Source organism: Balaenoptera acutorostrata, chromosome 6, assembly GCF_949987535.1.
Source record: "Balaenoptera acutorostrata chromosome 6, mBalAcu1.1, whole genome shotgun sequence".
NCBI classification, from domain to species: domain Eukaryota; kingdom Metazoa; phylum Chordata; class Mammalia; order Artiodactyla; family Balaenopteridae; genus Balaenoptera; species Balaenoptera acutorostrata.
In genome coordinates, this window is record NC_080069.1 from 88,360,165 (window position 1) to 88,384,250 (window position 24,086).

The 24,086-nt window shown below is 51.8% G+C and overlaps 2 protein-coding genes across 7 annotated transcripts; one reads left to right on the forward strand and one right to left on the reverse strand.

Moving 5' to 3' along the window:
• Positions 1-1,960: 1,960 nt before the first annotated feature.
• CA9 (carbonic anhydrase 9) lies at positions 1,961-12,781 on the forward strand. Of its 3 annotated transcripts, XM_057548801.1 has the most exons (12): positions 1,961-3,208; positions 7,247-7,499; positions 8,341-8,370; positions 8,624-8,794; positions 8,928-9,070; positions 9,152-9,244; positions 10,327-10,393; positions 11,242-11,399; positions 11,607-11,751; positions 11,884-11,910; positions 12,357-12,438; positions 12,570-12,781. In XM_057548801.1, exons 2-12 carry the CDS (start codon positions 7,259-7,261, stop codon positions 12,634-12,636), a joined length of 1,224 nt encoding a protein of 407 aa, XP_057404784.1. In that variant the 5' UTR covers positions 1,961-3,208; positions 7,247-7,258; the 3' UTR covers positions 12,637-12,781. The 3 variants fall into 3 exon arrangements, with proteins under 3 accessions (XP_057404784.1, XP_007197028.1, XP_007197029.1); XM_007196966.2 differs by lacking the exon at positions 1,961-3,208 and having other exon boundaries at positions 3,445-7,499; XM_007196967.2 differs by lacking the exons at positions 1,961-3,208; positions 9,152-9,244 and having other exon boundaries at positions 3,445-7,499.
• Positions 12,782-13,722: 941 nt separating this feature from the next.
• TPM2 (tropomyosin 2) lies at positions 13,723-21,202 on the reverse strand. Of its 4 annotated transcripts, none has more exons than XM_007196969.3 (9): positions 20,943-21,202; positions 20,379-20,504; positions 17,334-17,467; positions 17,118-17,235; positions 16,950-17,020; positions 16,415-16,490; positions 16,172-16,234; positions 15,944-16,013; positions 13,723-13,866 (listed from the first exon to the last, which is right to left on the reverse strand). In XM_007196969.3, the coding sequence occupies exons 1-9, from the start codon at positions 21,054-21,056 to the stop codon at positions 13,784-13,786; spliced, it is 855 nt and encodes a 284-aa protein (XP_007197031.1). In that variant the 5' UTR covers positions 21,057-21,202; the 3' UTR covers positions 13,723-13,783. The 4 variants fall into 4 exon arrangements, with proteins under 4 accessions (XP_007197031.1, XP_007197033.1, XP_007197030.1 ...); XM_007196971.3 differs by lacking the exon at positions 16,415-16,490 and adding an exon at positions 16,735-16,810 and having other exon boundaries at positions 20,943-21,194; XM_007196968.3 differs by lacking the exon at positions 13,723-13,866 and adding an exon at positions 14,642-14,974.
• Between the last annotated feature and the right edge of the window lie 2,884 nt (positions 21,203-24,086).

Genomic DNA, 24,086 nt, shown 5'->3' on the forward strand with positions numbered 1-24,086 from the left:
GTAATTAGAAAAAAAAGTGCTATTAAAAAGCAAAATGTTAGAAACTTTAGACCCTATTCCTACCACTGAGGACTCTTAAGAATCTGGGCCCGAAGCCAAGAGCCAGGGTATTGTCAGGATTCTGAGGTCGCCTCTAGCTCTCTGACATTCTAAGTATTCTGAGGATGGAGAAATGCTGGACTTAATCAGGGAAAAACTTGAAGGGCTCGATGGAGGCAAGAGAGAGTTTGGGTCAGACTGTACCTTGGATGGGTCACAGGAACTGGTGATACCACATAGGTGGAGGACTGGTTACACTGTCTCAGGTGAATGTGGGACAGTCCAAACTAAGAGCTCAAGGGTGGAAGGGGGCAGATAATCTCATGATAATTGGTATCACCATGAGCCCAGGTAATGGGAACAGAGCACACTCCCAGGGCGCAGTCAGTGATGGGTGTGTTTGGGCATCCTGCCAGTGTGTGAATGTGCTCTAGGTGGATGGAAGAGGAGAGGGGAATAGAGCCTGCTGTGAGCTCAGGTTGGGAAATCACTCAGCTTTGAGGAAGAAGAGGGCAGAGCTGAGTAAGACACAGTGAGGACACTCAGAGACAACTCATTCCCTGGGGACCAAGGGTCCCACAGAGCAAGTCAGGCACACCATACTCTGCCCGCCCCTCTCCCCTAAAGCCAAAGGAAAGAGGGGCCAGGGAAGACGGTTAAGAATCCGCCTGCCAATGCAGGGGACATGGGTTCGAGCCCTGGTCTGGGAAGATCCCACATGCCGTGGAGCAACTAAGCCCATGTGCCACAACTACTGAGCCTGTGCTTTAGAGCCCGCGAGCCACAACTACTGAAGCCTGTGCACCTAGAGCCTGTGTTCCACAACAAGAGAAGCCACCGCAATAAGAAGCCCTCGTATCGCAGCGAAGAGTAGCCCCCGCTCAATGCGATTAGAGAAAGCCCGCGCACAGCAGCAAAGACCCAACGCAGCCATAAATAAATAAATAAATTTAAAAAAATAAATTTAAAAAATTAAAAAAAATTTGGGGGAGGGGTGGAAGTCCCTGGCAGTCCAGTGGTTAGGACTCGGTGCTTTCACTGCTGGGGGCCCAGGTTCAGTCCCTGGTCAGGGAACTAAGATCCCTCAATCCCCGTAGCTCAGCCAAAAAAAAATTTTTTTTTCTCTGTCCTTTAATTACCCTCAACCTCTGCTTTCAACTCACTGGCTGCTGGAGAAGCCCTAGGGATGCTTTGAACAATAATTACCAGTCATTCTACAAAAATTAAATGCCTCTCACTCACCAGGTCTTATGCTAGGCACGGAGATGAAATGGGGGACAAGAGAAATGTGACCCCTGCCCTTATGAATGCTTTTAATCCAGCATGACACACATGGTAAGGAGTCACCATAAAGTGAGATACACGTTACAAAGGAAATACAGGCTTCTATGCATGCAGGAGTGAAGGGACTGACCCTAGCCTAGGAGTCAGGGAGGCTTCTCAGAGGAAGGGACATGTGAACTGAAGGATGCCAGGAGGATAAACAAAACATAACCTGGCTAGGCAGGGCCGGCAATGTGGGTGCGGTGGACAGAGAGACAAATAGCATGGACAAAGGCTTGGAGATAAAACACACATGCACACGCATGCAGTGCATTCAAGGAACTGCTAGAAGTTTAGTAAGACTAGAGCACAGATTGCAAAGGAAAAGTGTGATGAGAAAGGAGACTGGAGAGGTAGACACAGGCCAAGCCATAGAGGGAATTTATATCAGTAAGACTGTGTCACAAGTAATCGTAAATCAAAGTGGCTAAACAATAAGATAATTTATCGGCTCATGCAACTGAAAAGTCCAGATATGGGGTGGGGGTGGGGGGGGGGGACTTGGGTTAGCTTAATCCAGCAGCTCAGTCAAATCACCAAGGAGTGCTTTCTACCATTCCACTCTGCCTTCCATGGTTTTATCTTCATCTTAAGGCTGGCTTCCATTGGGGTTACAAGGTGGCTGCCCACAGTTCCAGAGGCTGTGTGTTTCCTTATCCATGTCTGGACAAAGTGAAAGTGAGTTCCGTCAGTTATCAGATACTTGAGACAGAGAGCTTCACTCTGACTGGACCCACCTAGGTTGCAAACCCATCAAGGAGAACAGGGCAATTGCAGCCTTCTGAAGGCCATGTCAAGTAGTACTATGGACTTTATCCTAAGGGCAATGGGAAACAGTCAAGGGTCTTAAATAGGGAGTGAGATTATATGTGCATTTTAGAGAGATCACCCTGGCTAGCTGGACTCATCAAGACCCATTAGGAGGCAGGTGCAGTTACCCAGGTAAGAGGTGATGGAAGTGTGGACTAGGATGAAAAATGAGGATGAAAAGTTTAGAAGGTAGAATCCATAGTGCTTGATGACTTAATGTCAGACGTGAAGGAAGAGATGAAAGATGGCACCAGGTTTCTGGCTCAGACCACTTGGTGGAGTATGGAAGAGGTTTGGGGACAAATAAATTCCGCTAGAGGCCTGTTGAATTTGAGATACTTGTGGGACATCCAAGTGGGGATATCCATTTGGCAGGTGGTTATAGATCTGACATGGGGGAGAGTCCAACCTGGGGATACTTGGCTGTCATCAAGCATAGAAGCCATGGGAGTAGATGAAACTGCCTACAAAGGACATGAAGAGGGATATGGGCAGAAGCCATGAGGGTCCCCAACACAAGCTCATTCCTTCTCATCCCGTGCACCCATTTCAGTTCCAAAGTGGCTGATGGTGTAGTGGGCTAAATGGTGGCCCCCATAAAGATGTGTCCATGTCCTAACCCCTAGGACCTGTGAATGTGACCTTATTTGGAAAAAGGGTCTTTGCAGATGTAGTTAAATTAAGAATCTTAAGATCATCCTGGATTATCCTGGTGGGCCCTAAATCCAGTGATAAGTGTTCCTATAAGAGACATCCAGTAGAAGACATAAGGACAAGAGAAGGCCATGTGAAGTCAGAAGCAGAGACTGAAGTGATGCAGCCACAAGCCAAGGAATGCCTGGAGCCACCAGAAGCTAGAAGAGGCCTTAGAGCCTTCAGAAGGAACAGGGCCCTGCCAACACCTTAATTTCAGACTTCTAGCCTCCAGAACTGTGAAAGAATAAATCTCTGTTGTTTTATGCCACCCAGTTTGTGTTAATTTGTTACAGCAGTCCTAGGAAAATAATACTGATGGTGAGCTGGGCCAGAACTACAGGTAAGTCCCCAGGGCCCCAGAAGGGCTGTGATTTGTCTTTGCTTCCAATCCATGTCTGGGGAGTAGGAGGCTCTTTTTCCTCCTACTTCACCAGCAAATAGCTCCCTCCTCTGCAGCCCTGGGATAAGCAGAGACATGGCCCTCAATGTCTTAAGACACAGACCCTAATGACCAAAAACTTGGCCTTAAACAACCACAGAGAGGTCGTGTGTTAGCCTGGGGTGGGGGGAGGGGGGTGTCCTAGTCAATCAGTCCTGAGTACACTCTGTCCCAACCTGGGGAGACTCAGGAAACAAAACTCTGGGAGCTCAAACCTGTTTTAGGGTTTGGCAGACTCCCAGTTGCAAAAGCACGATCTTGGGTCAGAGTCCACATTCCCCACCCAGACCAGAGACACAGTCACACACAGAGACAGAGAGCTCGAGAAAGAGACAGTACAATGGAGAATGGCACTTGGGAAATTAGGGAGCTGTAACACAGAGAGAGCTGTACCTAGATGCAATCTGGACTCTGAAATACTGAGAAAAAGCAGCGGAGATGGAGGGGAGACATGTGGACACATAGAAGTGCCAAGGAGAATTGTACAAGGAGACCCTGATGGAGATCTAAAAAGGAAAAATGTGGAAACATTCAAAACGTTTGGAAAGAGGGAATATGAAATAAAACTAAGATTGGTTTTGGAGAAAGTTCTAGACATACAGACTCCAGACTTCAGTTAGCATGGTGTTTCTGTCCTCCATGCTTCCCATGACCTCCTCCACCTCAACTAGATTAGTCGTTACCACATTCTGTCTTGTCCAGGCCCAACCAATTTAGATAGTACCATGTACTTTCCATGTGTCTGGGTCCAACCAAGGTTCTGACAACACAGCTGACCAAGACAATGAGCTGACCATCAGGAGTGCACACTGGATCAGATTGCCATGGATGGCTCTTAATTTAGCTCCAGAAATGGCAACCTAGATCGTTAGGCTGACTACCTCCTAAGAAGACTGCTTGTTCAGCCATACAAGTTTTGGCATACAGTATGACAGTCACTCTGACAAGGCAGACAGTTTGGGGTGCTGTAGAAATGTGATGTCCTGCTCCTGGAACAATTGTGGTTTGACACACACAGGCCATTGACAATGGGCTCCCTGAGGGCAGGGAAGGCTTTTAGTTTGGTTTTTCTCAAGCCCTGTCTCGGTGATCTGCAGAGAGAAAAATGATCAATAATAAAAGACTACTGAACAAAAGACAGACTCAATCAATCAAATACTGGACCCTGCCCTTATGGACCTCAAGGCTATTAAAGCAGATATAATGTCATAAATCACCTTAATATGAATTGGATGCTAGACAAGGTTTTTAGTGAGGGCAAAGAACTGTGGTGGTTCAGAGGCACCAGAAATCTCTTCCTGTGGTGTAGAGTTGGTCAAGCAAGACCTCCTAGAAGAGATGGCCTTGGAGCTGGTCTTTTTTTTTCTTACTATTTAATTTTTATTTTATATTGGAGTATAGTTGAGTTACAATGTTGTGTTAGTTTCAGGGGTACAGCAAAGTGACTCAGTTATACATATACATATATCCATTCTTTTTCAGATTCTTTTCCCATATAGGGTATTACAGAATATTGAGTAGATTTCCCTGTGCTATATAGTAGGTCCTTGTTGGTTATCTATTTTATATATAGTAGTGTGTATAGGTTAATCCCAAACTCCTAATTTACCCCTCACGTTCACCTTCCCCTTTGTAACCGTAAATTTGTTTTCTAGTCTGTGAGTCTGTTTCTGTTTTGTAAATAAGTTCGTTAGTATCATTTTTTTTTAATTCCACATATAAGTGATATCATATGATATTTGTCTTTCTCCGTCTGACTTACTTCACTTACTATGATAATCTCTAGGTCTATCCACGTTGCTGCAAATGGCATTATTTCATTCCTTTTTAATGGCTGAGTAATATTCCACTGTATATATGGACCACATCTTCTTTATCCATTCCTCTGTCGATGGACATTTAGGTTGCTTCCATGTCTTGGCTATTGTAAATAGTGCTGCAGTGAACATTGGGGTGCATGTATCTTTTCAAATTATGGTTTTCTCCAGATATATGCCCAGGAGTGGGATTGCTGGATCATATAGTAGTTCTATTTTTAGTTTTCTAAGGAACCTCCATACTGTTCTCCATAGTGGTTGTATGAGCTGAGTCTTGAATAATAGAAGGGATTTAGACAGAGGAGATAGTAAAACTGTTTAACATGTTAGTGGGTGCATTCGTGCACAAGTACTGACCTATCAGAGTGGAAACTGGTTGGGGCATTCAAGTGGTGTCCTGGAGCCCCTGCTGTGTCAAGCATTACTTCTTTAGTGAGTTCATAAGGTCAGGACAGTCCCTAGGGAGGAGTGGGGTAGCAGGAGCACCCTGGAGTTAGGGGCTAGTTACAAACCAGATTATAAATATTTCAATATATTTAATTAACCTATACAACCATACTGGTGTATGTACCTACTGAATGTTAGCCCCAGATAAGAATCTCCTAAGATGGCCTTACTCTCTTCTGGTTTGTTGAAGCCATAGGGGCCTTATTAGAATGTGAGCTGTAGAACAGCAGAGGCTGTTCTCCAGTTCAATGCTGCATCCCTAGGGTCTAGAACAGTGCCTGGAGGACTGGAGGAAGCTTACCAAATGTTAAGTGAATAGGCAGACTGGGAATCCCAGCCCATTGTTGGGGTCCTCTCACTATTCATCTCCTTGCACCCACTTTCCCCCTCCAATCTGTGCTCCACACTACCCTTCAACATAACCTAGAATGAGATTTGGATTCTGTCATTCTTCTGCTCAAAATATTTGGTGCCTCCCTTTTGCCCAGAATGCCATTTTCCCCATTTTTTTTTAAACCAATTGAACTGCTACTTCTTTAAGCCCTGATCAAATTTTGCCTACTTCTGTATTACTTTCTGAGGCAGAATTCATCTCTCTCCCCCAAATATTATGATAATTTTTGCCCTCACTCACAAGAGAGCAAGCTCCTCAGGACAGGGACTGTGTCTTATTCATTTCCATACATCTAGTCCATTAGCCCAGTGCCTGACATACGGTAGATGCTAAATAAAGAGAAGAGTGAAAGGCATTCCCAGCAGTGAGAACTAAATGAACAAAGGTGGTCAAAGGTTTGGGTAAAAAATGAATAGTTTAATTTGGCTAGGGTATGAGGGAGAGTAGTAGGAGAAAAGATGGAAAAGTCTCTTTGGTAAGATTTTGAAGGGACTTGGAAGTCAACTAGAGGGAGAAGATGGGCAGATAGAAGATACTTGGGTAGAGTGTGGAAAGCCAATGAAGGTTTTTGAGCAAAGGTGTAATATGATGAATAATACGTTCAGTTTAAACCTATCAGACTCTCTCATAAATATATACAGTTTTCCATTCATTCTCAAATTCGCCTCCCACCTACCCATCCATCCACCCTCCCACCCCCAGACTCCCCCAGCAGCTTGCCCTACCCCTTCACCTGCTCCCTGGCTGGGCCAGGGGTGTATATATGGGCTGCTTCCCCTCTCAGTCAGAGGACGTGGGGGCCCCAGCTGCCTGGGACTGGGAAGCAGGCCAGGGTTAGCTGAGGTTGGCTGGCGAGCAGCCGGGCAGTGCCAGGGAGAACCTGTATAGTGCCAGGTGGTGCCTTGGGTTCCAGGCTGAGCCCATGACCCTGATAACCTTCTGCCTGCGCACATACCTGCCGCTCACTCCACCCCATGCCCACTTTGCTATCAGGGAGGGGGCACAGGGCCAGACAGACCTGCAGGGCTTTGGCTCCATCTCTACAAAAGGGCCTTCTGTGAGCCAGTCTGCTCCCCTCTAGGCTTGCTCCTCCCCCATCCAGCTCCTGTTTCTGATGCACGTACAGCCCGTACACACCGTGTCCCGGGACACCCCACAGTCAGCCGCATGGCTTCCCTGTGCCCCAGCCCCTGGCTCCCTCTGTTGATCCCGGCCCCTGCCCCAGGCCCCGCTGTGCAATTGCTGCTGTTACTGCTCCTCCTGGTGCCTGCCCATCCCCAGAGCCTGCTCAGGATGCAGGAGGCTCCCACCACAGGAGGAGATTCATCTGGGGAAGACGATCCACTGGGTGAGGAGGACCTGCCCAGTGAAGAGGATATACCTGGAGAGGAGGACCCACCTGGAGAGTTGGATCCACCTGGAATGAAGACTGAAGCAGGAGAAGAGGATTCTCTGAAGTTAGAGGATCTACCTACTGTTGAGACTCCCAGGGATACTCAAGGCCCCCAGAATAATGCCCACAGAGACAAAAAAGGTAAGTGGTCATCAGCTCTGCAAATCTAGGCTCCAGGAGGTTGATGCTTCCCCTCATTAAACTCAACCCAGGTAGGGATTATTCAGGGAAGGAGAGGAGCCTGTACTCTGACGGTAGTTTTTCCCAACCCCAGGGGCTCCCATGCCACTAGCCCTTTACCCCCTTTCAGAGCTAGATGGGGAGACAAAAAGGGGCACAGATGGAGAGAGGTAAGCAGGAAGAGATGGGAAAGAAGAAAAGGGGAGGCTGGAGAGGAGAAAAATAGGAATGTGGAGAGAAAACAAAGGTGGAGAGAAGTAAGAGTATGAGGGGAGAGAAGAGGAAGGATGGGGGTGTACCAGAGGAACAGCAGGAAGGGCTTGTAGAAATCACCTCATCTTCAGTCTACAGATGAGGAAACTGAGACCTAGGACAAAGGAAACAGCAGGTAGGGGAACCTGGTATCTTGACTCTCAAGCCAGGAACTGGAAAACGAGCTGGAGACCAGAAAGGGAACAGGATGAGTGGGGAGGAGGGATGAGTAAGGGAGAAAAAGGTCTACTGATTTGGGCCTGGGAACTGAGGCCTCCACCCATTTTACAGACCCTAAGACAGTGGTCGCGAACTGGTATCTCCGGGGCCAGTAGGATCTTTGTGTGGCCCATCAAGCTGTGGCGTTTTATTTGGCTGCCATCTATAGTGCTTTACACCTGGCCTGCTTCAGGCATTTCTGTTACCTGCTACGCTTCTTAAGACATCTGAGTTTGTGAACCTCTGCTAGTGAAGGAGACCCACCTCCTTTTGGCCGCTGGGGAGGGACTGGGCTCAAAGATCAGCCTCTTCATTCTTCTCATTTATGCAGGGGATGACCACAGTCACTGGCGTTATGGAGGTGAGACACCCACCCCCTGCACAGACCCAATCTGGGCACCCAGCTCTGCTGATGCCCGCACCCCGCGCCCTCTTCCCTCGCATCCACGTCTGCCAGTCCCTGACACCACCCGCTGCCTCTCTCCCTCCACATCCCTTATTTCTATCTCCCGTTCGGATGCCTCCTGACTCGACCCCATCACTTTTTCTACTCAGCTTCCCTAAAAGTTCCTGATCTTGTCATCAAACTTCCTGTACATACTCTCCCACTCCAGGCGCTCCGCCATGGCCCCAGGTGTCCCCCGCCTGCGCTGGCCGTTTTCAATCCCCGGTAGATATCCGTCCAGAGCTCACCGCGTTTTGCCCAGCCCTGCGACCCCTGGAACTCCTTGGCTTTGAGCTCCCGCCAGAACCAGAACTGCGCCTGCGCAACAATGGCCACACCGGTGAGGCGGTCTCGGGGCGGAGCCTCGGGGAAGGGGCGGAGGCTATCTGGGGATGAGGGACTGTGCCTGGGAGTTAGGCTCGCGCTCTCCGGAGGGAGGGGCGGGCTCGGCTCACCTGCCTCTCACCACGCAGTGCAGTTGAGTCTGCCTCCCGGGCTGGAGATGGCCCTGGGTCCCGGGCAGGAGTACCGGGCCCTGCAGTTGCATCTGCACTGGGGGGCTGCGGGTCGCCCGGGCTCGGAGCACACGGTTGGCGGTCACCGTTTCCCTGCCGAGGTGAGCGCGCAGCTGTCCGCGGAGGGTCGAAGTGGGGCGCGGGGTAGGGGATCTCGCCCACTCCTACCGTGTCCTCTCCAGATCCATGTGGTTCACCTCAGCACGGCATTTGCCAAAGTTGACGAGGCCTTGGGGCGCCCGGGGGGCTTGGCCGTGCTGGCCGCCTTTCTGCAGGTACCAGCCCTGGACGCCCCCCACCCCTGCTTCCCCAGCCCTCGGGCTCAGAGTAGCTTGCCCCAGAGACCCCACCCCGCACCTGGCTATCATCTTCATTTACTCATTAGTTCTTTCATTAACACCCACTGTGAGCTGGGCCCCAACAAAAGATTCCGAAACTGTGGATCCTTGTCTCCCCACAGCCATTGAGGGAGGCTGACAGGATAGACATATACACAGGATGCAGAGTCAACAAGGTAGTCAGGGAAGGCCTCACAGAGGAGGTGAAACTTGAAGCCTTCACTAGTGGGAAAGAAAAGGAGTTATTCCATGCAGAGCGAACAGTACATGTAAAGACTCAGAATATGGCCCATTTGGGGAATGGCAGATGCAGTAGAATGGACATCAGGAAGAGTCATTTCTCTAATACTCTCATAACCCATAATTTCCCCTTTGCGAAATGCAATATTGTCTAGAGAAGCATTTAGTGACCTCTTTGGACCTGTACTGATTAAGAGTACATACACAATGATTAGAGGAGGCCAGTAGGTTGGAGGGATGGTGAGACACCTGTGGATGGTGAAACACCTGTTAGGCTCACTCCCTCCCTGTTAGGCTCACTCCCTCCCTGACTCATTAAAGCCAGCCTCACAGCACAAAGTTCAGAGAAGCACCTTGGAAATAGCATGTCCTGGCTCCAAATCTCAAACACATGAATTATTAAGGTGAATGCAGAGGTAACATGAATACAAAGGTTATTGGGGTTTTCTGTGGTGGGGACACAGAATGTGTGTGGAGTTAATGATGAGTGAGATTGGAAAAGTAAGTAGAGCCCATCATTGAGAACCTTGTATCCTGGTAAAGTGACCCACCATCCTCCTCTTCCTCCAGTTTGCCATTGAAAACTAGTCTGCCTAGTTATGTCAGTTTGCAAAGTAGGAGTATATCGACCTTGAGTAATAACACATGAAATATTGTGTTCCCCCAGCATTCTCAGAGCTGGGAACTGGGGGAGGACTATGGGAACCCACCTCACCTTCAGGCCTCCAGCCATGACCCTAAATACATGTATGAATCCATCTTGCACTATCATCTCCTAGGAAGGCCCCGAAGAAAACAGCGCCTACGAGCAGTTGCTGTCACATTTGGGAGAAATCGCCGAGGAAGGTCAGTTTGTTGGTTTGGCAACTACCCTTGATACCCTTGTTCATAAAGAACCGCCCTTGGGGAGCCTCAGGTCTGAGGATGGAGAAGGGCTCCCTCCCACAGAGAGGGGTTGAAATGTGAACTGGCCTACTGTGACCTTGATAATAACTATGAAGCCGAACACAGGCAAACAGGCAAAGGCAAACTGCTGGCCACAGGCTTTATGTTTAAAAACCAAACAGAAACTAAGATAAGACAAAAACCAAATAAGACCAAAAAAATAGTGTTTGGAACTTAAGGGGTTGAGTCTGGAGAGCTAAAATTTTTCTGAGAGCTGTCTATTACTCCTTCATAAGCATCAAATATTTTAAATTTGTAAATACTTTTGTTGGAAATCTTTCTTTCCTTCTCAGTCACTCTAGGTCATTTTAAACCTCACTTGCCCAACTGGACCTTCAGTTTTGCTAAACTAGAAAGAACTGTGTTTTTTGAGTTTTGTGTCTGTTTTTAAAGTTATAGGTATTTATTTACAAGTTATTCAACTCATTTTCTCTTTTGATTTACTCTGGGCTTAAATCTGCATTCCAGCATGTTATCACAGTGTGCAAAGTAAGAGTGAAGACTCAGAGGGAGGGCCAGGGGAGCAATTCTCTCACTCTGTGAGCCCCAAAGCCTTTTACTTTCTTCTGAGTCATGTCTTGTTGTGCTGAGTTATGGGAAGGGATACACCTAGTGAAGAAGTGGTTTCATGGAGTTGAGTCAGCTTGGCTTCTGGGAGATAAAAATGTATTCCTGTACCCCAAAGCTTTGTTGTGTGTATGGCGGGGGGGTCAATCTATGTGGGACTCCAGCACAGGTCCTCTCCACAGACTCTGAGACTTGGGTCCCAGGACTGGATGTATCTGCACTGCTGCCCTCTGACCTCAGCCTCTACTTCCGATATGAGGGGTCTCTCACCACACCCCCCTGTGCCCAGGGAGTCATCTGGACTGTGTTCAACCAGACAGTAAAGCTGAGCGCTAAGCAGGTGGGGCTGGGGTGTGGTGGTGACAGAGGGGATGAGGGGGAAAGGGTTGTAGGTGGAGGTGAGAAAGAGGCGGCATAAAGAGATGAAGCGGCCGTGTGGGGGATGAGGGGGACGTGGACAGTGGGTTCCTGAGGCGCTGGCTGTAAGCCTGTGACCCTTTTGCTTCTGTGTCATGAGCCCACCCCCACTGTCTGCTGACCTCCCTAGCTCCACACCCTCTCTGACTCCCTGTGGGGACCTGATGACTCTCAGCTACAGCTGAACTTCCGAGCTACACAGCCTTTGAATGGGCGAATAATTGAGGCCTCCTTCCCTGCTGGAGTGGACAGCAGCCCTGGGACCGTTGAGCCAGGTGCAGCTTTTTGTCTACTGATGTCATGCCCCCTGCCCCCAGCCACAGGTCCCTCATCCTCCCCATGTGTCCTCATTTGTCTGTCACTGGTGATCACAACCCCTGGCTCTAATGTCTCCTTTTTCTCCTCAGTCCACCTGAATTCCTGTCTCGCTGCTGGTGAGTCTGTGCCCCTCCTCTAGTTCCTGAGGCTGGGGGCATCCCTTGGTGCCGCTCAGCCTCAGGGGCTAGTCAGGACCACCACTGCTACCTCTCCATTTCTGCAGAACACACTCCAACCCCAATAGGATAGTGTCAAATCAAGGCAGGGGGCTTCCCCTGTTGTCCCCAGTGCAAGAGTTGGTCAGAATGAAGCTCCAGAAATCTCCTTGCATCCTCCTTCCCAAACAACCTCTTTCATTTTGTTTTTAGAGAGGAAAAAAGTGCTTATCTTACCCCTCCTTGTGTATCCACCCCCATCCCTTTGCTGGCCTCTGCTGGATTCGGAGATGCTGGGGGCAGCTGGAGAACTTGGGGCAGGGGTGGGGGACAGGTGGAAGAGGCTCTGAGAGAACCCACAGACTCCTCTTCACTCCCTGAGGCAGTCTCTCTCCTCCTCCCTCCAGGAGACATCCTGGCCCTGGTTTTTGGCCTTCTCTTTGCTGTTACCGGCATCGCCTTCCTTGTGCAAATGAGAAGGCAGCAAAGGTATTTTACTAACCCTCTCCCTTAGGCTCAGCCCCTGCTCCCCAAGTGGAGTCCAGAACAGCTTCATGCAAATTGCATGCAAATGAGCTCATCCTTGGTGAGATTTCTGATTAGGGTTCCCTGTTGTGTAGACACCCAAGTGGGACCAAAGGAAGTGTCAGCTACCACCCGGCAGAGGTCACGGAGACTGTTGCCTAGAGGCCTGCAACTTGGAGAACGTGCAGAGAAGCTGGCCAGAGGAATCTGAGGGGGAGCTGGAGACTTTGTCCTGCCCATTACACTACTTCCTTTTAAACCTCCAAAGATATTTTTTTTAAATAAATATTTCTAATAAAATCTGTGGAAGGCATATCCTTGTTCCCCAAATCAACAGGATGGTGTATTCATTTCCTATTGCTGCTGTAACAAATTACCACAAACAGTGGTAACGGAAATTTATTCTCTTAAGAGTTCTAGAGGTCAGATGTTCAAAATGAATCTTATGGGCTAAAGTCAAGGTGTTGGCAGGGCTGGTTCCTTCTGGACACTCCTGAGGAGAGGATATTTTCTTGCCTTTTTCAGCTTCTAGAAGCCAAGCATTCCTTGGCTTGTGGCCCCTTCCTTGCATCGCTCCAATCTCTTGCTTCCATTGTCACATCTCCTACAACTGCTTTTAACCTTCTTGCCACCCTCTTATAAGGACCCTTGTGATTATGTTGGGCCTACCCAGTTAACCTAGAATAACCCCCCCAACTCAAAATCCTTAGCTTAACTAAAGTCCCCTTCCCATGTAAGGTAACATTTCACAGGATTAGGGTATGGACATCTTTGGCGGGGGGACATGATTCTGCCTCATGTAGATGTTATCAGGAAGCAGGGAGAAACGACCGATATTGCTGGAATGACTGTGTGTGTGTGGGCAGGCTTGGTCTCTAGGCTTAAAATCACACTGAGGCTTTTGGGTTTTCACCCTGCTCAAGTAAAACCTATGTAGCTTTGCAGTTTTGCCTTCCAGTCGTGCCGTCCGGCCCAGCCGCTTGCTGGAATGGGGCAGTGCGGCTGACAGCAGCTCCTTTGCTCTGTGGGGAGTAAGGGCCAGATGTCCCCCCAGCCCTGCCAGGCTTCTCTGCTTCACACAGCCTGTTCACAACCCCTCCTCAGTAGGCCCAGTGTCCCACCCCTCTGGCTCACTCAGGGGTCCTTCCAACTCCACTCTTCCCCTGAGGCATCCTCCCCACCTTCTCCACTTTGGAAAACCACCACCACCATCCCCAACACCCAAGAAAGGCTTAAAGGGCCCCGTGATGCTGGTGACATCAGTTTTATTCGGTGGCAACTGTAGCCTGGCTGGGGGCAGGGCCAGCCCTCACAGGTTGTTGAGCTCCAGCAGGGTCTGGTCGAGGGTCTGGTGGATCTCCACGTTCTCCTCCTTGGCACTGGCCAAGGTCTCTGTGAGGGGAAGCAACCCGTGAGGTGGGGCGGGGAGAAACATGGGGAGGCATGGACAGGGGATGTGACAAATAGACACGGAGTGGGTTGGAGACACAGGAAGACCCAAACATTCAGGGATCTGAGGACCCTGTAGGTGGGACAAATGGATGGACTGAACAAGGCAGACAGGGACGCCTCACTCAAGGCTTCGGGGCCATGGAGGTGGGATGGGAAGGCCTGAGTCATAAACTAATTTACCCTCCTTCTTTAAAAGGTTGAAGAGAGTTGGAAGCAGGAGGAAAGACAAAGACTGAGCCAGGAAAGGGAGTGTCAGACAGACAGACAGACAGACTCGAGGCAGAAAACAGACCTGCAGCGAAAGCCCCATGGTGCTGCCATCCAGTGTCTTTCCAAACTTCATCCCAGACCATTCACAACCTTCTCGCCCCTCCCCTGCACCTCACCATTCCACTTCCCTTCCAGTCATTCTTTTAGATCCTGGAATCACAGCTTGAACGCTCCAAGGGCAGTGACATGCCTGGGTCTGTAGAAGGGCGTGTGTCTCAGAGGCACCAGAGGGCCCGTGGTTGACTGACGTGGTCATACGTGCCCACATGCAGCAGTGAGAGTCATGCAGAGGGGGTTCCGGTGTGGGCCACAGTGTTTTGTGGGTGAGCTCAGTAGGGGAGGGGGGTCACAAGATCAGGGGTGCCCGTAGGAGCCAGGGTCTCAGCAGTGAACCAGTGCTCTGTGGGGGTGATGGAAGTGCTCTCTGGAGGGCAGGAAAACAGCGTGGAGACCAAGTTGAGTTTATTAAGCAGCAGAGAGCGGGAGAGGCTGGCGGGTAGAGGAAGGAGTGGATGGATATAGAAGGATGAAGCAAATGCCAGGGTGGGCAGCAGCTGTGACGGGGGCTCTCCTAGGCTGCGTCCAGCCTGGCTGTGCAATGTTGGCAATTTCTGCTCCTCCTGCTTGCCCCCCTCCCCATACAGAGAATGGAAAGGAGAAGAGAGAAGGGCCCACGGGCCACACTGGTGAGAGGCTCAGAGGGAGGTGATGTCGTTGAGTGCGTTGTCCAGCTCCTCGCTGATGGCCTTGTACTTCATCTTCTGTGCATAGACTTCGTCTGGGGGGTCCAGGGGAGGGGGGCCAGGTGGGAGTGTGGGGAGAGGGAATGGAGGGAAAGAGGAATGGAAGGAGAGAGGGTAATGGAAAGAGAGAACAAGAATCAGAGAGAGGTGGACGAAGATGGAGTGAGAGAGACAGGCCAGAGAACAGGCTGGACAGCTGTCAGGGCCCCCTCCTCCCCTCTCTGTACCCCTATGTCTTTTGCTCTTCTCTGTACCCCAAACTGGTGCTTCCCCCCAGGAGCTCCTGCTTCCCCCAGGGGCCTGGGGGCACAGTCCTTTGCATAAGCAGGAGTGCTTGCTTCAAGGGGAGGGCGCTCAAGCCAGAAAGTTCTAAAGTCCTAAAGTTGGAGAGAAAACTGAGGCTTGCCTGAGAAGGCTGGACGCAAGAGAAGAGGGAGTTATGAAAGTGAAGTAAAAAGGAAAGACAGTTTTAGGCACAGCGTTGTCGGTAACAGTGAGAAGTAGCTACAGACTAGCAAATGCCTGGATGTTTGTTTTCACCAAATCTAGCTTCAAAAAGTATTTTCCATTAATATTATCATGAAAACCTAGATATTAAACCAAATAGCTCTCTATTTAATGAAGAAGGTGCTGCACTTAGAAACAGAATTGTCTAGATCAGTGCTACTCAGTGTGGTGTGAGGACCAGCAGCCATCAGCGTTACCAGGGAGCTTGTTAGACACAGATTCAGCCCAAAGTCAGCAGTCACTTCAGAGGAGGACCCAGGAATCTGTGTTTTAAAAACTCTGAGGGGACTTTTTATGCTCGCTCAAGTTTGAGAAGCACTGGAGTTGACGGGGCTACATCTACTTGGATGGGAGGCACAGACCGCCAGAGTCCGTGGAGTCCTAGGTGGTCCAACCCTAATTTACCACTGGCAAGTATCATGGGATGGGAAGATAAGTCATGGGGAGTATGGACCTATTTTCAAAGGTTCAGGGGTACAGAGGAATATCCCTTTTACCTTCCAGGTCGTCAATGGTTTTCTCCAACTTTGCCACCGACCTTTCGGCAAACTCCGCTCGGGTCTCAGCCTGGGCATAAAGGCAAGATGGGGAAAATGACAAGAGCTTAGGCCCTCCCAGACACTATCAACCTTCTCTTCCATCCCTGTCCCCAAATCCCCTGCCACAGGAGGTCTGTGGCGGGTACTGGGGGGCTTGAGGGGGGTTTGGACTGGAAGGACTCTCACCTCCTTTAGCTTCTCCTCCAGCACTTTGATCTCCTCTTCATATTTATCTTCTTTGCTGGAATACTTTTAGGGACAGACACATGCCATCAGTTCATCGCCTCCACAAGTCCTTCATTTCTCCACGGAGCCCCACAGGCTACTCCTGATTTTGTCTCCATCAAACATCCGGCCCTGCCCTGCCTGGGCCCATCGCCTCCCTCCCCTGAAGGACCCCATCCTCACTGCCCCTCTACCCCCCTCTACCTTGTCCGCTTGGGCTTCCAGGGATTTCAAGTTGTTGGTAACAATTTTCAGCTCCTCCTCTAGGTCCCCACATTTACTGCAGGGGGTGTGTGGCAGGGTGGGGTGTGAGGGCACAGTGGGGGAGACAGCGGAGATGGCACAGTGGGGGAGGGGTGGAGGAGAGAAGAGAAGAGCAAAGTTGTGAGAGTGACAGCAGGCAGAGTTTAGGAGCCCCAGGCCCTTCCCGACCCCCAGCAGGTGAGAGAGAGCAGCCTGAGATGGAGGGGAAGGTGAGCCTAGAGAAGGTGCCATTGCCCAGAAAGGTCCAGAGAGGTGACTACCTCCTCCTCTGAGGCCGTCAGGGACTTGAGGGCCTGGTCCATGGTTCGCAGTTCCTCCTCCAGCTGCCTGGCTCGGCTGGGGGCAGCAGGTAGGGGTCAGAGGCAGGACCTGTCCCTGTGGTCCCACGCCTGGGAAACTGCCTCCCCACTGTGCAGACTGCCCCAGAGCCATGGGCTCAAGCCGAGTTTCACTTGCCACCCTGCGGTGTCCTTACCTCTCAGCCACCTCAGCTCTCTCTTCTGAGCGCTCCAGCTCTCCTTCCAGGATCACTAGCTTCCTGGCCACCTGTGGGGATGGGGAAGCGAGGAGGAGGGGATCCATGGTGAATGACCGGGGGTGTTTGGGACTTGGGAGTGAGAAGGAAGTGGGGCAGGGCTGTCACCTCCTCATATTTGCGGTCTGAATCTTCAGCGATGTGCTTGGCCTCCTTCAGCTGCATCTCCTGCAGCTCCATCTTTTCCTCATCCTTCATAGCTCGGTTTTCGATGACCTTCATTCCTCTGAGAGGCAGGCAGAGGGGTAGGGGTCGGGTTAGGACCAGCAGAGACAGGCTCCCAGCCCCCTCCCTGGTCCACCCTCTGAGGACCCCCCTGCCCACCTCTCACTCTCATCAGCTGCCTTCTCAGCCTCCTCCAGCTTTTGCAGGGCTGTAGCCAGGCGCTCCTGCGCCCGGTCCAACTCCTCCTCTACCAGCTGAATGCGGCGGTTCAGGGAGGCCACATCTGCCTCAGCCTGTGAGTCAAAGGTCAGAGGTCAGAAAGGCTTTGTCTGCCTTGAGGATCAGAGAGGCTTCAGAGGATGGTTAAGATTCTTGTCAGAATGAACCTAGGCTTCCTGGCCTCCAGACTTTCAACCTATTTTTTTTTCCCCCAAACCAACCATCTTCTGTGCAGACTCTGTGCTCCAGCCTAAAACATGCCCTCCTGGACAAGCTCCACTCCCCTGCTACAGGGCCTCTTCTAGCACGGTGCATAATCTCCAATGGTTATCTGCACACAAATCCCTCCATCCCTCCTGAGAGCCCTCCAACTGCTGGGACCAGGTCTGAGGCAGCCCTGACTCCTCCTCAGCAGAGCCTGGCCCAAGCAAGGGGTGGGGAAGAATCAGGCCAACCAGACTGCAGTGCTGCTAAAAACCGCCAATCACAGAATCAAGCTCTGTGATGTCAGTTGCTGCCAGGCAGACTCCTAGCGGGAGGCTATGGAGGCAAGCCAGGCCTATTTAGGACTCCCTAGGCTGTACCAAGGGGCTCCCTGCCAATGCCCAAGGCAAGTGGGGTCGGTGCAAGGGCAGTGTGAGTGGCAGATCACACTGACCCTGCAGCCACCGATCCTGCAGTACAGAGGCAAAATCATGGTGGTTTTGGAGAACGTGCACAGAAACAGACGATACCTTGAGAAAGAGAGGACAGAGCAAGAAGGGCCCCAATAAAGGAAAATGAGAGAAGTAGTGCAACTTGGTGTTAAGAGCGTCAGCTCTGAGTGACACTGTTGTCTTTGAGCTACTTGTGTGACCTTGGGTAACTTATTTAGTCTCTCTAAGCCTCAGTTTCCTCCTTTTTAAATTGGAGTTGACAATAGCAGTTCCTACTTTGTAGGCTGTTCTGAGATAATGCAGTGCTTCTAATACTGGATTAATAACAGGATCGTCTGGGAGGTGTATAAAAAATACCAGGTTCTCTAGCTCCATGCTGGAGCCACTGAACTGAGATCTCCAGGGCAGGGGCTTGGAAATCTTTCCATCTTTTTTTTTTTTTTTAAAGCTTCCAAGGGATTCTGATGATAAGCAATCTTGGGAAATAGTAAAATAATATGCAGAAAGCACTTGAATATGTGCCTGCAGAGTCCACACCCCATAAACGTTAGGTTATCCCTTGTCTCTCCCTCAAGGACAAAACACAGAAACCCCGAGATTTAGGATTGGAAAGGAGAAAGGACCAGTGTAGGGGAAGAAGAGAGTGAGAGGGAAGAGATGGGTGGCAGCACTGGGGGTAGAGGGAGTAGAAAGCAGGTCATGAGTGATAGTGTAGGGCAGGGGAAACAACACCATATATAGAAAGTAGTTGCAGCTTATCCTCCAGGTGCTGAAGGCCACCTAGAGTGACAAGAGCCCATCCTGGGCACAGGGCCATATGACTCAGTGTGGAAGGATTCTGGGACAGCACTGGGGTTGGGAAGAATGACTCTGGGGGATACTGGAGGTCTATTCTAGAGAGAGATGAGACTCTGTAAAAGGGAAACTCTTCATGGTAGTGGGGTGACAAATGACTTTGGAGAATCTGGGAAGTCCTGGGGCCCGCATCACAGGAATGACTTCTGCCATTTTCTGCTTCTCAAGTTCTTCCCAGTTACGGATGCTGCCCTCTAACCGCAGGACAGGCAGTGTCATCCCCACTGCACAAATGAGAAGCAAGAGAGAAAGGAGAAACTGAGGCACCGTGTAAGTTAAGTGCTGTGTTCACGGTCACACAATGTTTGGGCACCGTTTCCTATCTTCTACTGGTGCTGCTGCCCTGCTTCCCCAGCTCTGTCCCTGTCTTCCCCTCCTCCCTCCAGCCCCCACCTAGCTCCTTGGGTTTCCAGTCCTTACTCCAGCTGCACTGGGCCTCAGTTATTTATAGAGTGTCAGATGCCCAGGGTCGTCTTCACTAGCAGCTGCAGGTCAGTTCCCTCCCAAGTGCCAGGTCTGGTGAAGAACCAAAACCTAAGGCTGGAGGTCAGAGAAACCAACCTTGGGGCTAGGGGGGATGGGGAACAAGGATAATGGTCGATACGAACAGTAATGTCATCTCTGATCTCGGATGTTCAGACCGTGCGTATGTGAATCCCCCCATCCACCCAACCGCAGGCTCATCTTAAACTTAATCCTGGGTGGAAGGAAAACGGGGAGCATGAGGCAGAGAAAGTACCATGTCCAAAGTCTGATGGCCGTTCTCCTACCTCGGGGGCGGGGGCGGTGGTTTGGGAATGGCAGGAGGTGGAGAAGTCTGGTTAGGGGTGGGGGGTGGGCAGAGAAATCTCCGAGTGAGCGGAACTTGCCAAGGTGGCTGCCGTGGCGTTTGTGGCTCTGTCCCTCTGCCCCGTGGCCTGCCATGGTCTCGAGGCCGAGAGCTTAATGAGGGTAAGTGAGGGACCGACAGAACCTGAGCTGGCGCTCTAGTGCATAGCAGGGCCGCTGGAGCCAGAAGTCAAGGCCAGGGAATTTCTAATGGCCCCCTGGGGCTGTAGGTCAAGTCAGGGCCCCTCTTTGAACTCCTCTCCCCTCCCCCTGCCCAACGGCGCCTACAGCCACAACCCGCACCCCAAAAAGGTAGCTGCAGGCTCCTCTCCATTTTCAGCTGGAGGATTAGTTGAGATGGATGGTAAATTCTTGTACCACCCACCCCCACGGTGACTCATTGCTTGGTCACTGTACACGCTAAGAACTGGAACCAAACGGAATTACAACACTGTGTCCTCTGGGGGAAGTGGGAAGTGGTTTTGATTTACCCACTGTCTTGGATTATTTGTGCCAGCTTTTGCCCTAGCCTGGGTTCCTGCGAGGAAACGGTTTCTGTCCTGGTGCTGAAGGTCCCCTCCATCCCCATGTCTGGCACCCCTCCCAGCGCACTAACTCTCCCACCGTCCCCCAGGTCCACACTCACATCGGTGGCTTTCTTCTCAGCCTGCTCCAGTTTCTCCTGGGCATCCTTCACTGATTCAGAATACTTTTCCACCTCGTCCTCCGTCCCTTTCAGCTTCTTCTGGAGGGCCTGCTGCTCCTCCTCCAGCTGGGAGAGAAAGGCCTCAGTCAGCCAGGCCCAGGCCCAGGAAGGAGGCAGGGGTGCGTGTGAGGGGGTACCAAGAGATACGTAGAGGCTGTCAGGGAGGAAGAGGGATAGCAGAGGAGGGACAGTGCAGCCAGGGGTGTCGTAGGGACCTGGCAGGAGTGGAGAGAGAGCTTCCAACCCCAAGGAGCAAGGGCCATCATGGCTCTGCAAGGGCAGGAGTGGAAAGGGGGGGACCCGGGCTCCCCAGGCTATGGTGGGTGAGATGAAGCGTGGCTCTGGCTAGGGCCCTGGGGGGTACTGTGAAGGCCCAGCAGCCCTCACACTGGACAGTAGAGAGCCTTGGACCTCAGGCCAGAGGCTGAGGGGGCACCGGGCAGGGCCTACCCCACCCTCATCGTGGGGTGGCGGCGGGGGTTGCGCCGGGCCGGGGGCCCCCACCTGCTTGCAGCGGTCCTCAGCTTGCTTCTTGTCGGCCTCGGCCTGCTCAGCGCGGTCGATGGCATTCTCCTTGTCCAGCTTTAGCATCTGCATCTTCTTCTTGATGGCGTCCATGGTTGCGGTGGGAGACCGGCCGGCCGGCGGGCTGTGTGGTGGACCGGGCTGACTGGGCTGGCTGCGCGAATGGTCGCACGGGTGGCGGGCGAGGAGGACCAACCGGGACTGGGATGTCCCAGCCGCGCGGGCGCCTAAAAGGCGGGGAGGGACCGGGCGGAGCCGGGGGCCAGGACCCTCCCCCACCGCAGCCCAAACCTTGTAGGGGCAGAAGCACTGCAGGGTCGGGGGGCGCGGCCACCCCCTGCGCCCACCCCCTCGGGACCGCCCCCTCGGGGCTCCGCCTCGCCGCCTCCCTTCCCCCCCTCCCACCCCCCTCCCCCCGGCCGTCGGAAGGGAAAGTAGATGGAGAGTCTGCCGAAAGAAAAAACCGTAGCGTTGCAGAGGAGAGGGGACCCTGGGGCTGGGGGCTCCGCGCTTCTTCTGAGTGACAGCCCGGCCCAGTGGCAGCTGCGGCTGGGGGCCCTGGGGCTATTTCGGGGTTTGAGCTCACAGCAGCTGCCCGGGCGCAAGGACCGGAGTGTCCCCCCCCTCAGCTGCAGCAGCCGCTGCACTTAATTTAGAAGTTTCATGTAAATCCCCTCGGATTAAATGTCTCTTGGAAGGCGGGGCTCCTCCGCCTTTCGAGTGCCTCAGTTTACCCTGAGTCCCAGACTCTGGGTTTGCGTTACCGACGTGGCAGTGATAGCGGAGAGTCTCTCTAGGGACTTGGGGAAACTGAGTCAGGAGGGGAGCCCAGAGTGCGGGGCGAGGCCCTGCTGGCTGCCCCCGAGGGCGGGCCTGACCTCTCTTCCCCCTTCCACCCCCTTCCAGCCCCTGCCTCTGGAGCCAGGGCCCCTCCTCCATGGTCTCTGGGCCTCGGAACCCAGCTCCGTGCCCCGCCTGCCCCACCCCCACGTGCCCCGCATATTTTCCACGCGGCTTCTGCCGGGCAGGACGCGGCGCGCTCCCCTCCCCCGAGTCCATCCCCTCCCGGGACGCGTCCCTCTGCGTCCCTTCCTTGCCCCCCTCCGGGCTCCACCGGCTCCACCGCCCCTCCACTCACCCCCACCCACCCCCGCGCTCGCCTAACTTCCCCGCGCGCCCTCCCTTCTCCTCCCCTTCTCCCGGCGGACTCTCCTCTCTTCCCTTGTGAGCCAGCTTTACGCTGAAATTTCTTTTCTGCCCTTTTTTGGGATGTTTCCCGTGGGGAGGCGGGGCCGGGCTGGGGCGAGGAAGGCAGGGTCGAGGGTAAGAGTTACTGAGCTGCTGGGCGTCAGGAGCTGGGGGTGAGGTGTCCCCTCGGACCGAGGCCGCCAGAAAGAGCTCCGGGAGCCGGGGCCTAGGGTCGGGAAATCAGAGGCACGGGCGGGCGCCAGGCTGTTTTCGTTTTTCTCGGGGTGGGGTGGGGGGAGAGGAAGTGGAGAGCTGCCTTGGAAGGGGGGAAAGGGGAGACCAGGCGGAGGAAGCCTTGCTCCCCAGGGGCAGAGGGGCGGGAGGCCTGGCTTTTGCTGGCGGCGCGGGAACCGTGGGAACCCTGGGTCCCGGGCCGGGCGAGGTGGGGGCGGGGAGGGAGGGGCTCTGAAATGTATTTAGATCTGCTTAGGCGACTGCTGCTACACATGGAACAAAACTGATCTCGCGGTGTTCACTCCGTCTCCTTGTTTCCCCAAACTCTTGAGAGTCGCTTCCATCCACCCTGTAGCCAGTGCCAGACCCCTGGCGGGTAATCAAGAGCTCCCCTGTCCCTCACTTCCCACATCATCCACTTAATCCTGTAGGTTCTACTTCCTACAAATGAGGTTCCTCCTCAGAAGTCTCTGGGGTTGCCTTGGGCAGCTCCTTATATTACCTCCTCCCTGTGTCTGTTGTGGTCTTACTCCTGGTTCCCCAGCTCTCCTCGACATTGTTACACAAAAGTCTTTTTTTAAAGTTGGTGCAAGTAGGACCCTGAAATACTCCAAAACCCCTCCCTTCGCCCTCCCTCTTTTGATGGGAAAAATCCACATCTCTTAATATGGTATATAAGGCCCTTTGTTTTGGCTCCTGCCCACTTCTCTAGCTCTACCTCCTTTCATTTCCAACCTCACCCCCAGTACACAGACTTGTACTTCTGTGCAGCATTCATACTGAGCTAAGTGCAGGAGCTGGAAATCACCATACTTTTCTTGAAGCTTCCACCTTTTATGCATTCTGTTCTCTCTCCCTAAAATGCTCTTCCCTTGCCTGATTCCTGGTGGCTGTAAAGACAGACCAAGTGGCAGCTTTTCTGGGAAGCCTTCCCTAGCCACTTGTCCTGACCACCCTCTCCACCTAACAGGTGCATGTTTTTGGTGAAGGCTCCTGACTGACATTCTCATAGTCCCTGTTATAACTGTCCTTGTACCTGTTTGCCTCCTTCACTGGTCTCCAGAACAGGGACTGTCTTTTTCAATTCTGAATCCCCAGTGTAGCATAGCATCAGGCATAGAGTTGACACTTGGTAAACATTTGCTGGGTGAATTTTTTGTGCACCAGGTTCAGAATTCACAAAGATACTATGTGGATCTAGGGGAACTCATGGTCTAGTGGGCCAATTCTCAAACTTTTTCATCTTAGAACCTCATACACTCTTAAAAATTGAGAGTGGCGTTTGAAGATCCAAAAAGCTTTTGTTGGAGTGGGTTATATCTATCGATACTTACCATATTAAAATGGAAACTAAGAAAAAATTTCAATATTTATTAATTCATTAAAAGTAACAGAAACAAACCCATTACACATTACCATGTTAACATACTTTTAATGAAAAATAACTATATTCACCTCCCCAAACTAGTGAGAGCATGGCAGTTATTTTACATTTTTGCAAATCTCTTTAATATCTGGCTTAATAGAGGACAACTGGATTCTCAAAATCTACTTGAGCTTTCTATCTGTTGCTATGTGTTGGTTGTTTAAAGTACTGTATAGGAAGAGAATCTAGTTTCACACAGATACGTAGTTGGAAAAGAGAATAGTATATAGCTGACCCTTGAACAAGACAGGGGTCTGTGAAGTTGAAAATCCGTA